The sequence below is a fragment of the Anopheles gambiae genome, chromosome 2 (assembly GCF_943734735.2).
Source record: "Anopheles gambiae chromosome 2, idAnoGambNW_F1_1, whole genome shotgun sequence".
Taxonomy (NCBI): Eukaryota; Metazoa; Arthropoda; class Insecta; order Diptera; family Culicidae; genus Anopheles; species Anopheles gambiae.
The window spans coordinates 45,244,928-45,257,624 of NC_064601.1; the positions used below are offsets into that span (position 1 = coordinate 45,244,928).

At 50.5% G+C, this 12,697-nt stretch overlaps 4 protein-coding genes and 1 long non-coding RNA gene across 7 annotated transcripts in view; 2 read left to right on the forward strand and 3 right to left on the reverse strand.

Moving 5' to 3' along the window:
- The window catches only part of LOC5667525 (uncharacterized), a 386,862-nt gene that overhangs the window by 209,241 nt on the left and 164,924 nt on the right, over nt 1-12,697 (forward strand). The gene's annotated exons all lie outside the window — the stretch shown is intronic.
- LOC133392058 (uncharacterized) lies at nt 101-1,444 on the reverse strand. The gene is made up of 3 exons (XR_009765422.1): nt 1,175-1,444; nt 1,055-1,096; nt 101-985 (listed from the first exon to the last, which is right to left on the reverse strand). It is a non-coding gene; the product is annotated as an uncharacterized LOC133392058 (long non-coding RNA).
- Nucleotides 1,504-5,114, forward strand: LOC1278741 (N-alpha-acetyltransferase 30A). Its single transcript, XM_318369.6, has 2 exons — nt 1,504-3,336; nt 3,423-5,114. Exons 1-2 carry the CDS (start codon nt 2,197-2,199, stop codon nt 3,585-3,587), a joined length of 1,305 nt encoding a protein of 434 aa, XP_318369.6. The 5' UTR covers nt 1,504-2,196; the 3' UTR covers nt 3,588-5,114.
- Nucleotides 5,981-11,353, reverse strand: LOC5667567 (collagen alpha-1(III) chain). Its single transcript, XM_001689066.3, has 2 exons — nt 10,064-11,353; nt 5,981-9,989 (listed from the first exon to the last, which is right to left on the reverse strand). The coding sequence occupies exons 1-2, from the start codon at nt 10,364-10,366 to the stop codon at nt 7,542-7,544; spliced, it is 2,751 nt and encodes a 916-aa protein (XP_001689118.3). The 5' UTR covers nt 10,367-11,353; the 3' UTR covers nt 5,981-7,541.
- On the reverse strand, nt 11,616-12,601 carry LOC1278742 (UPF0587 protein CG4646). The gene is made up of 2 exons (XM_318370.6): nt 12,088-12,601; nt 11,616-12,019 (listed from the first exon to the last, which is right to left on the reverse strand). The coding sequence occupies exons 1-2, from the start codon at nt 12,338-12,340 to the stop codon at nt 11,781-11,783; spliced, it is 492 nt and encodes a 163-aa protein (XP_318370.4). The 5' UTR covers nt 12,341-12,601; the 3' UTR covers nt 11,616-11,780.

A 12,697-nucleotide genomic window follows, 5' to 3' on the forward strand; every position in this document is an offset into this window, starting at 1 on the left:
TTCCATATCAAGGTTCCAGAATAATTTCCCACGTCACCCTGCTTCTACCCGTTCCAAGCACAACGCTGCCATGGCATTTTGGTGTTGGCCATGGCTCGCACGTTTGGAACTATATAATAACAACAACATATACAATTAAATAAATGTCATCAAGATCATTGCAATTTCTCGAATTAAATTTGTTTTCCTCGTGTGGCACAGAGTTAGAAAAAAGAAATTTTCGATTTTTTTGTTATACGTTTTTATTTAAATTACAAGCACGATGTTACATTTTAAATAAGTTGCACTTTCGTAACCAAAAGAGCCAAACTACGCTGCGGAGCATACAGATCTTCTACCCCTGTCGCTGCGTTTGTCTACGTATCAAACACTCCGGACGGATTTCAACTAGTGATGGGACTTACGATTCATTTCACGACCCGTCGTAGAGTCGAGCGCGAGCCAATAACAATCTCATACAGATCCGTGGATGCTGCAGGTCCGCTACGTCATAACACATAAACACACCGACCAATTGGTGCAGCGAGTTTAGGCCGGGTCTTGAACCTATTTTAGTCCTACCCGACCCGAATTCACGGTCCCAATCGGTTGGAATCGTTTATGCTTTGTTGCACCTTCGAACCTACCAACGACATTACAGGTCAATTCGCACATCACCTATCGTTGGTCGAGAACTGATGATTATGAAGGAAGGTATACCTGGGCCGAGCGATCTGGAGAATGGTTGCCATCTTGGCCGGATCACGACGTGTTCAACCGGGACCAAACCACCTGCATATAAGATGAGGCAAACATGTAAACATACAAATTTAACTAGCTGGTATTTCGTTGCTGTGCATATCGGTGCATGAGGGCTTGGGAACATGCGTGCTCTGTTGCACACAGTTCAACCATCTTTCATCCAGATGGTCATTCCAAAAACTAGTCTCCGGCAGTGTCGCAGTGAGGTTTTATGTTGCCTTTATACATCCCGGTGTATGGTTGTCTACAAAATAGAAATCACACACATTCAGATTAACACAATCTGTAGCACTTCCGAGCAATCACAACATACCTGCCGCTTGCAAATCATCTCCTACTGCGGTACAGCATCTCTCTATCGGCAAGGTGAAAAAGAGCACGCCTTGGTAATCTAATGCTTAACATCAAGGATTTCGTAAAAGAGAAAACTTACCCGACGCCGGATATTTTGCATGGTCACATTCCCGTGCTACTGCAAGCATGCAGCCGCTTTGAACGACGATTCTATGTGTTGCACACCAGTCCTACGGCCCTTACCCATTAATTTAATTACATTTGCACTAAACATTAGTCGATTTCGATGCAAATAACCAACAAATTCTGCACTCCACATTTATATCAACCACCGAGTTTATTTACATCTTTACGTTGTAATCTACATCTTTACATGTATCTTTACGTCCACAACCGCCAAAAGAGATGGCATGACACAACGAGTGAGAATGGGTGAAAGTGAGCGAGATGCAGCGATTTGTTTACGTCAAAAACCCTCGCCATGTTGTACGGGAACGTTCGACGAATTTGACAGTCGACAGCGAAAGAATACGTGCAAGAGAAGTGCAGCAATAGGTGACCAGAGCTGCAATAGCACTGGCAAGGGTAGTAGCAAAATAAAAGAAAAAGTCCACACAGAAGTAGTCGCCCGTAGGAAAAGTGCACCAGTATTGTGATACCCAACCTCTGCCCACCATTGAATAGTGCGAAGGGAGGGATACTCTCTTCCTGACCCCTGGAGACGTACTAAATCACCTCGTGCAGGTCCGGCGGTGCCACCGAAACTGCACTCCTTCCTGCGAGCAATCGTCCATCGGAACGGCACGGGTCAACTCCCTCCCCCTGCGATCTGGGAAAGGTTGGGAAAAGAGGAAAAAAAGCAAGCAAAAATGATATCGATTACGAAAACCGTATGATAGATCGCGGATCGTGGAAAAGCACCAAACTGTTAAATCTGAACCACGGAATTGTGTTGTGGTGCCCTGTTCATCCCACTGTGAGCTGTTTGCTGTGGGGAAAGTGCTTGCCCCTCGTTCCAACGTTTTTGTTTGACCAAGGCAAATCTTTGTGCCAGCTTCCCGGCCGTGCGAGCAGTGGATTTTTCTTCCCTGTTGTGACAGGAACAAACCTCGAGAAACGCAGAAGACGGTCAAGTTGCAGGCGGCACCCGCTCCCTCCCGAATGGACGTGATCGGACCGGACGGGCGTCCGACGGAAACGGGAACAAGCGGTAAACTTACCAATGGGAACGCAACGTCCGCGGAGGACTGCAGCACGGTGGCCGCGGTAGCGAGCGGTGCCGGAAGGCGCAAGAAGGCCAAGAGGAAAAATAAAGCTAAAAATAGCTCTACCGAGCCGGAGATGACGGGAGAAGCGAATGCGACAATCTCCTCCGCCACGCTAGACACGGCAAGGGCGCAACCATTGGAGGCGGTGCTAGCGAAGCAGGTGCAACAGCGGAATGCAGCGGTTGTAAATAGTAATTGTAGTAGTCATAGCAGTAACAACCACAGCAGTAGTCATAGCAACGGGCTGCCGGCCGAGGAGTCGCCATCGGCCGTCGATGCGATCAGCAAGAAGCTGGAGCAATGTGTTCAAATCGGACTTAATGGCTTAACGAATGGTTTGCCGAGTGCACGAAGTGAAGAGGCAAATGGTGGTGTAACATCCTTGCCGCCCACCCATAAGGACACTCCGGGGAGGAAAAAGGCTCGCAGTAGGGCTACGAAAAAGGGACACGCTAGCACCACGGATGAGGGGGGAGACTGTGCTGAGCATGGCAACGCAAAGACCGACGACAAGTCAGAAGGCAAATCTCAACGTCCCACAGCAGCAACTGCCTTACAGGATGCGGATAGGGGCCAAGTTCAGCAGCCGGCCGATGCTGACGTAATGGTGGCAGTACAGCAAGACACGGCCAAGCCGGAACAAGCTTCCTGCGTTCAAGCTACGGCCAGTTGCGCAGATCCATCTACCTCAGCGGATCCATTGCCAGCGGTGGACGGGAGCAAGCCCGCCCTGACACCGATGGAGATTCGCTACCAGGTGTACGAATCGGAACGCCAGATGCCCGCCATCATGGCGCTCATTCAGAAGGATCTGTCCGAGCCGTACTCGATCTACACCTACCGCTATTTCATACACAACTGGCCAAAGCTGTGCTTTCTGGCGCTGCACCGGGACACTTGCGTCGGTGCGATCGTCTGCAAGCTGGACATTCACCGGCAGGAGACGCGCCGCGGCTACATCGCAATGCTGGCAGTGGACAAGGACTATCGGAAGCTAAAAATCGGCACCACGCTCGTGCAGAAAGCAATACAGGTACGATCAAGCACAATCCCATTCCTTTCCATACGCTCGTGGATAAAGAAGATGTGTTTCATTTTTTGGGTTTCTTCTGATTTTAGGCTATGGTGGAGGACCACGCCGATGAGGTGGTGTTGGAGACGGAAATCACGAACCAACCGGCACTGCGGTTGTACGAAAATCTGGGCTTTGTGCGAGACAAACGGCTGTTTCACTACTACCTTAACGGTGTCGACGCGTTACGACTGAAGCTGTGGTTCAGATGAGCGCAGCTGTACCCCTACCAAACCTAGATGTCCTTTTGTTTCGTTTGTATCGAAGATATGACGGAATGTCGCGATGCCCCAGGTAACAAAGGCAACAGTCCTCAATAAACGCCGGCCAAGATTAGCGACGGGGACGGGGAAAGGGACCGTTGCCAATTTTGAATGTGTGCAAAAAGCTAGTGAATCAAAATGGCCAGCATTCTGGAGCCAGTACGAGCTGTAACGGATACTCATACGTTTTGTACTATGCTATGCGCTCGCAGTTGCGTGATATTTCAAATGGAATGGGCATTAATAGATATCAGCAAAATGTTTTGCAAACAAAAAGTTTCTCCTGCCACCCATTTTCCTTGCACAACCAAATACTGAACCTAGACTGGAACAATATTTAATCGGTTTCCCCTGCCCCTCCGAGAGGAATTGAAATGGTTTAGGTCCTTATGAAGCGATCAAAAGTAACACAAGGCAGCATAGGTCAATATTTATGGGAACAGTTCACTGTGCACGCGCGGGTAGTGTATGTGATTGTGTGCACAGTTTTGTTTTTATGTTCCTCTTCACCCGAGCGTAACCATCATTAGAAGATTTTGGATTCTTGTTCAGCTTCAGGGTCCGCTTTCACACTGTATAACTGCAAGCGGCAGTTTGTTGGTGTATTTTCTTTTTCCGTTCTGTACTTGTTCTTTTTTTTAGACATCAGGCTTTTCTTTCCAGCGAAACGTATCAGCACAAATAATTTATTTCCCATCGTAACGAAAACCGTACGACAGCGGCTCTGGTGCTGCTGCTGCTGCTGCTTCGGCTGCAACCGAACGCACTAAGGCACTGAACAATGAAAATTTGTAAAACACTTTTACCATTTGTTTTGTAATATAGTACTGTGTATATGTATGTGTGTGTGTGTGTGTGTGATTGTATGGGGGTGCGAGTGTACTAGCCATTTGTAGTAGGGATTGTTTTTGCTTCGTGCGTGTATCGTGTTCTTCCAGTCAGTGCTGAGGGTATAGCAGCGGTCGCCAGGAGAGACCAGGAGATTAGCATAGCACAACACCGACACCTGTGTGCAAGCTTTGTTTGTTTCATTGATAATACCGATAGGATGTGTTGCTGCAAAAAGAAGAAAACAAAACAGTTAACATGTTAACACGTTGGGTGAGGATTTTGGTTTTGTTTTTCTCTCGAACTTTAGACATTTCTTTACTTCCACACATTGGTTCAGATTTCAATTTTCTTTTCGGATGCAAGCAAGGACAGAGCATTGTATGGTTTTGGAAGGATGTGTAACAAAATGTAGAGAGCTTGGTAAGCTTTCTCCAGTCCACACGACGACCACAGGACGGTCACAGGACGGTCGGTTTGTGTCGTTAGCGAAGCTGTATAGTAGTTAGAAGGGGAGGTAAATTATAATAAATAAACAACCACGTGAATGCGAAACATGAATCCGAAACGGTTTACCATTTTGTAAAAAGTATAACAATAAAGTCAGAGAAATTGAGCGATGAACACTCCATGAAACGGACAAAGAAATCAATTCGGTCGTGGGTCAAGAAAAAAAAATAATTAAAATTATTACATTTTTCCTTCTTTTTTTATTCAACACTTTAAAGATCTTTTTGTTAATACTTCCTCACTAAATATTCTTTGCGATCTTATCCTTATTTCCCTTTGCGTGGTTTGCTTGCTTGCTGTGTTTTTCCCCATCTTTCTCTGCTGAGACGAGCTTTGTTTTACGCATGATACTCCATGTAGCTTTTTTGTTTGTTTTGGTGATGAGCTTATCCTTTTCCCAACACCGAGTGTGTATCGAACGCCAATGCTTCAATGTATCAACGCAAATGTTTGGAGGCACAAATAGGAGGGTGGCGCAAACAAAAAACAAAAGAAAGGAAAGCAAATACAGTCAAAATCTGCCTAATGGTTTGTGTGTAACGTTTATAATTATTGATTAATTATTAAAAGCGGGATTGAACAAATAAACGCGACCCTTCATTTGAGCAGTGTCCACATTAAACACGTGGAAAGCGCGGTTGAGAAGCTAAACGATCGATCAGTCAAGTATCACACCAAACAAGCGCTTTCAATAGACATGGTTGGTACATGCTGGATTATATGTATTCATGTTCATATATTTAGTATTGCTATCGTTTCGCACGTTTCACACGTTGGTTTTGTCGATTTTCATTTGTAATTGCATTTGCCGTTTCAAGAAAGAAAATGAAAAAAAAAACAAACAAAACACTGCAACACTGTTGCTGATAAGGGAAACAAGGTGGAACCAACAAATCAGCAAACAAATGGTTCAATTTGATGATAGTGTGATGGGAGAGTGAAGCAAAGCGGAGCAGGAAAGAAATTGCTGGTTCGTTCTTATTTTTTGCCGAAGAAAAAGCCGCTTTCTGTTGTGTCTTCCTTAAAATCATTGTATTAGATGTTTTTTTTTTATTATTATCATTATTTTCTCTAGATAAAGTACGGACAAAACGAATCGCGAAGGCAAATAGGCATGTACGTTAGAAGAAGAAATTATCTATTACCGTTTGTTTCGGTCGAATGCCAAAAACATAAAAAAAATAATTTCGTGTTCGTCGGCACCTTTATGTAAGTAAAAGATAAAACGCGTTTGAGTGGCCTGTCCGCCGAGCGTCGCACGCAAAATACAATGCATTCCAACAAAGAGAGAAGTACAAGTAGGATATGGAGGAGCAATAATGCAATCGACCAGCGCATTTCGTTCAACCCTGTTCCCAGTGCAAAAGAGGTGTAGCAGCGAGGGGGAGGAGGGGTTGGGGAGAGGAGTCTGATGGAAACAAACATGTTTAAAATAATACAATTTCTATAAAGCCCTAATACTAACACACCTCCATTGCAATGCGGGCCGTAGTGATCGATTGTTGGGTGGTTGGGGGAGTGTTTGCTTTAGTGTGGGATAAAACTAAGATAAAACTATGAGTACACCAACAAGTCACAGACAGTGAAGCTCCTTGGGTGGCTTAGGCAGGACTAGACCGACTAAAAGGTTGTGGCGTCAAATAAGGAGCAGAAAATACCACAAATAAAGGATTGGTGTTTTGCGCACGATCTTGCAATGGGCCGGGCAAACCACGTGAGGGAAAATAAAGGGCACGTCAACCGCTTTGAGTCCTTGAGGACATAAATGAAAGCAACATACCAACATAAGAAGCTATTACATCAAGAACTCCTGCCTGTACACAACAGCACCAGCGCTTCGCAAAAACGATCACCCGGAAGGGGGAAGGGGGTTGTTTGAGGGTGTATAACCTTTCTCTCTAGCTTGCCTATGAGTTTCCGCGTCCATTTTCACACCTGTCTCGCTTGTACGCCAATTACGCTCTCTTTGTGTTGCTTTCGCATCGATATCGTACTGTTTTAGCTGCTTCTTCCTGTTCTTCGTCGGGTTTTGCATTTACACTTTCCTTATCTATTTGTTTTTTGCGCTATACTTCTTCAAATGCGCTTCATGCTTCTCGTCCTATTTGTATAGTTTCACGTTTTCGTATCCCTTTTTTCGTTTGCAGGTTTTTTTTTGTTTTGTTTTGTTTGTATTATCTTTTTGCTTTCTCTTTGCATTTTGCTCGTATTCATTCGGTAATGATAAGGCAGATTTGTTGCTCATGTGTATAATGTATGTGGGACTGTTTGTGTGTGTTTTAAGTGTATGGATGTATGTGAGCTACGGGGAGGTTTTTTTTTCCTTAGACAAGGACCGGTAATGGGTGCTCTACGGCCAAAATGCTTTGCCCTCGAACGATCATCGTCTATTTGCTTGTCTATTTTTTTTACATCTTGATTCCCTTTCCTCTCTGCTTCCTCTCTTCCTCTATCTTTCTCTCACTCTTTCACACAAAAACAATCATTCCTTGATGCTTGCTCTGTTGGGACTATGGGGATGTATATGGATGAGTGTATGTGTGTTTTTGTGTGTCTGGGTTGGCTCTACGATCCGGCCATCGATGTCTGTGGGGTAAGAGGTTGCCCAGGCGTTTGCTGTCCGCCTTGGGGCGTTTGGGGCGTCAGTGGCCCCTGCTGACTGCCGGGTCCTTGCTGTTGCTGGTTCGAACCAGGACCGCCCTGTTGTTGCTGCTGCTGCTGCTGTTGCTCGGGCGAGAGGGAGGGCTCTTTCGTTTTGCCATTATTGTTGACCGTTCCATTCGCGCCGTTGGGATTGAGGCCCGGGTTCATGCCGACCGACATGGGGCCACCGTTACTGCCGACACCGCCCGTCGGTGTGCCCGGTTGCTGCGGAAGAGGTGGATTTGCGGGAAGCATCATTTGCTGCTGCTGCTGCTGCTGCTGCATCGAGCCCTTGCTCAGATCGTCGTCCATCAGGGGCGACTGCGGTATGGGACCACCGGGCCCGCCGAGCATCGACGGATCTGGGCCCATCTTCGGTCCCCCCATCATGTGGCCAACGGGACCGCCGCCCATCGGGCCGCCACCGCCCGGGCCGGGACCGCCACCACCCGGTGGCATGCCCATTCGCTGCTGCATGCCGGGATTGAACATGCCGGGCCCGTGATTATTCATCACACCGCCGCCTCCGCCGCCGTACCCTCCCATCTCCGTCATGGGTGGAAAGATGGGGTCGGGATCCGCTTTGTACATACGATTCATCGGGCCACCACCGCCGGGACCACCCATCGGGCCACCCATCGGACCACCCATCGGTCCACCGGGCCCTCCCATCGGTCCGCCCATCGGGCCACCCATCGGGCCGCCCATCGGTCCACCGCCGTGGCCGCCGCCGCCGCCGCCTCCCATGCCGCCACCGTACATGCCAGGGTTCATCATGTTCGGTTTGTTGTATTGCATCGGCGGAATCTGCTCGTTGATCATGCCCGGTCCCGGTCCCGGGCCGGGGCCCGGCCCCCCGTCCACCGGGCCGCCCATGCCTGGGCCGCCGACTCCGCCACTGCCGAGGGGCGTGTTCATGAAGGCAGGATTGAGCGGTCGGTTCGGCGGTCCACCAAAGTCCGGCGGCATCCCACCGGCCGGTCCGCGGAACTGCGGCCTCATGCCCATGCCGTGCGGATCCATGCCCATGCCGCGCTGCTCGGGAAAGAACATCTTCTGCATCTGGCGCAGCGTTGCCAGCTGCTGTTCGCGGTGTTGCCGCTGCTGGGGCGTCAGGTTTTCGTCCGGCACCTTCACGCCCTGCAGCGACGGCTGCGGATGGCCACGGGATTGCGACAGCACATTGCCGCCCTTCATCAGCGGCAGCGAGGCCACGAGCGAGTTCATCTGGTCGATGATGGTCGAGCTCGAGTGACTGCCGCTCGGGCAGCCACCCGGCCCACCGCTTCCCGGTCCTCCCGGGCCGCCCATACCGCCGGGTCCGCCGCCAGGGACACCGCCGCCGCCCCCACCACTGGGCGAAATGTGCGACCCAACGGGCGACGGATTTTCCATCTTCACGCCCGGATGGCCACCCACACCCGGATCACCGCCACCGTCGCCCTCCATGCACGAGCTGGGCGTATGGTGGATCGTGGACGGTTTCGACATTCCGTCCGGATTCATGCGCATGTGTGGTGGGCCACCGCCGTGACCGTCCGACGGGTACATCGGCAAACCGCTTCCGTCCTGATCCATGCACGCGTTCGGCGTATGATGGATGGTGGCCGACTTCTTCCCCATCACCATCGACGGGTCGAGGCCCGGGCCTCCGCCCGGTCCCATGCGCATATGCGGCGGCATATGCCCGTCGGGGACACCGCCACCGCCGCCGAACATTGGCAGCGAACCGTCATTCTCCAGGCAGGACGCGTTGGCCGTATGGTGAATGGTGGCGGACTTTTTCATACCGTCCGGCGGTCCACCCGGTCCGCCCATGCCACGCGGGCCCATCGGATGGTGATCGGGCGAACCGTGCCCGTGGTGCCCGTGGTCCATCCACGGTGACATCGCACCCGGGCCGACGCTGTTCCCGCTCATCTCGTCCGGTCCCGGGCCGCCGAGCCGGTTCTGTTTCTGCATCTGGGCGCAATGGTACGCGATGATCGAGTTGAACTGGCCACTCAGCACCGCCTCGGCGCCCTTGTTCGCCAGCGCCGTCGAGAAGACGAATATCTGGCTCTGCTGCTGCGTGTACTCCAGCTTGTTCGACGGCTTGTTGCCCGCCATCATGCCCGCCAGGCCGGGGTTCATCTTGCCGTCGAGCGGATGCCCACCGACACCGTCCAGCGGACCGCCGCCACCCATCACCGGGCCGCCCGGCTTGCCGAGCGCATCCATCACACCGCTGTTGGGTCCGGGAACGCCGCCGCCGGCGTTAATACTGCAACCGTCCGACTGTTTCATCCCGCCCGGGCCGCCAGGCCCGACCGAGCCCGGTCTGCCCGTACCCGGACCACCAGGTCCGCCCTTCATGCCCGTGCCGTCATCCTAAAAACAATCACAAAGCGCACAAATTACAATGATGCTCGGACACAGTGATGTGCCAAATAGTGGTCATTTACCTGCTGCTGCTGTTGCTGCTGCTGCTGTTGTTGCTGCTGCTGCTGCTGCTGTTGCTGCTCGAGCTTGGCCGCAGCCGCCTGGCTCATCTTGGTTTTGCGGCCGCCCTCATCGGACTTGGAATCCTTCTTCGGCATTGTGGCTGACGCTCCCTTGCTCGCTCCTCCGCCACCTCTTCTGCCTCCTCTTCCACCTGCTTTGCCTCCCCTTCCTCCTGCGCCTGCTCCTGCTCCTCCTCCTCCTCCTCCTTCTTGCGGCAGGTGCTGCTGCTGCTGATAAGGCTGAGGCTGATAATCGTACAGCATTCCACTCCTCCGGCGCTCAGAGTGCAACCATCTGAGGGCACGGGGTGAGGAAGAAAAAAACACTGGCGGGGCGAGGAGTCTACCCTACAAGCCACACACAGTCAGCCACACACAGTCCCCAACACAAACAGGCGTGCAACTCCGCAAAGATGCCAAGCAATTTAGCAGCACCGTTCACCGTAACATACTGTAACGTTTTAACGATCTTAACAACGCAAAGAACCTGCCCGCACCAGGTCCGGATGTCAGCTTTGCGTCAATCAGACAGAAAGAAAGCAAAACAAAGCAATCCGCGCGAGATGCTGGGCACGACTTTGGCACGTTTGGCACTTTCCCCGGGGGATTGTCACTGCCACCGTATTCGGTGCACTGCAAACTTTTGCCTTTGGTGTCGGCCGGATGCCGACGGTTCCGATTTTTTTCCTCTTCAGCACCGCGCGATTGATGCGTTGAAGGTAAACAACTGCTGCCACACACAGAAGCAGACGACACTTTGCGCGCTATCGCACTTCCGGATTCACGCCTGCTGCTGCGCGAATACGATGGGCGCGCGTTTGCCCGTCCACCGACACTGGACGGACTGGCCGCTTCCGGGAGTGTTGCGGGAAACGCGCTGGAAAACGCGATGCTCTGACGCTGACCTGCGGGGGGGTTCGCGTACCGCCGCGCGCACTTCACTGTTTGCACTACCCTGCCCCTCCTGTACTCGACGAACGCCTTCGTGTGCAGGACACGGTGTGTGGCGGACGACTGCTGCTCCTCCTCCTCGTCGATTGCTTTGCTGCACGCAGGTGAACCACGGGGCGGCGGTGCGCCGCGCGGGCGCTCTCGATTCGAGCGCGAGCAATCGGAATATTCCGGGCGAGGGCCGCGGAATGGTGCCTACTATTTATTGATGGTGCTGCTGCTGCTGCTGCTTTTTTGTGTTGGCTCTCTTGGTAATGTTGGTGATTTGCTGATTGACAGCTTCGATTAAGCACCACGGCGTCCACCGCACCACTGTGAGTGACATTTTGGTCCTTTGTTATGACAGCACACGATGAAAAACGCTTAATTGTGACCAATAATATGAATCAAAATAAAGAAAATAAATGTAAAAATGGGACAAAAATGAGATTATTTCCAAGAAGCTATTTTTTCACATTCATTTTGATGAAAATCGTAAAAAATAAAATACAAAATTAAACATCTCGTTGGTCTTTCGAAAAATAGTTTTGAAGAATGAAACAACGCCCTATAAACACAATGCTTTGGCACAGTGGTGTCATTCATCGTTTTGGTTCAATTTATTTGATTGCACGAAAACATTTCTGCGTGGTGTGGAAAGAGAAATTCAGCTAAACGAAATGAAAACCAATCTCTCTCCGGATGTGATTATCCAGCGGTTTCTTATTGCCTCTCAACAAACAACTATTCACTTTTTCATCTTGATAAAATCGGACTCAAACTCGTACACACCAACGGAATTGTTGTTCTTCTGATCGTACTCCACCCAGTCGTCTTCCGAAAGATCGATGTCCTCAAATGTTGGCCCGTTCTCGGTCGCCTTCGCAATCCATCCGGTCCGGGGACTGAACTCGATCGGTTCCACACCCCGACAATCGAACGCAACGATCGTCTTCTTTTTGCCCGAATCCTGCTCCGTGTAGCTTGCTGCAAAGAACGACGCTCGTGTTAGCGAGCTCACCCCGCGGCTTTTCTGTGTGACTTCTTCTACCTACCGTTCGAGCCTTCAATAATGTCGATGCTATTTTCGCGCGAGCACATGCGGCACTTCATGTAGAAATTGAATCCTTTCGGATTGCGCGAATCCTCGTTGACGTGCTCGCCTTCGGTCAGATCGTGCCACTTGTCCGACACTTCGCCACAGTTGGTGCATTTGATTTTCAGGAAGAACGCGTAGTGCGGATGGTTCGTTTTCAGCGTCTCGATGTTTTCCAGCGTTGCCTTAATCTGTAGGCCAATCTTTCCCATGTTTGGTTTCGGTGCAGTACGTGTGCAACACTCGCTGTCTAGAAGTTTCCTGGGCGCCAAGCCAAAACCAGCGCTTTACTTGTGTCCTTTACACGATTCGGCCGCTTAATTTACGCAAAACGACGGAAAGTACAATCGTTACGCCGTTTTAACACCGGCAAAATCGTAAAAAAATGTGTGCAGTAGAGTTTTCAGCTTTGTGTTTGCACCTTTCGCTTTGTTTTCAAAATATTGCCATTGACAGCTACAGTGCGTTTATTATGTCCAGTGAGCTGCTTGCAGCTCGCCCATAGTACATCGAACGTTTCTGAAGGGGTTCGGTTCCGTTGTTTACAAAGCAATCTTGGTTGGAGTGCG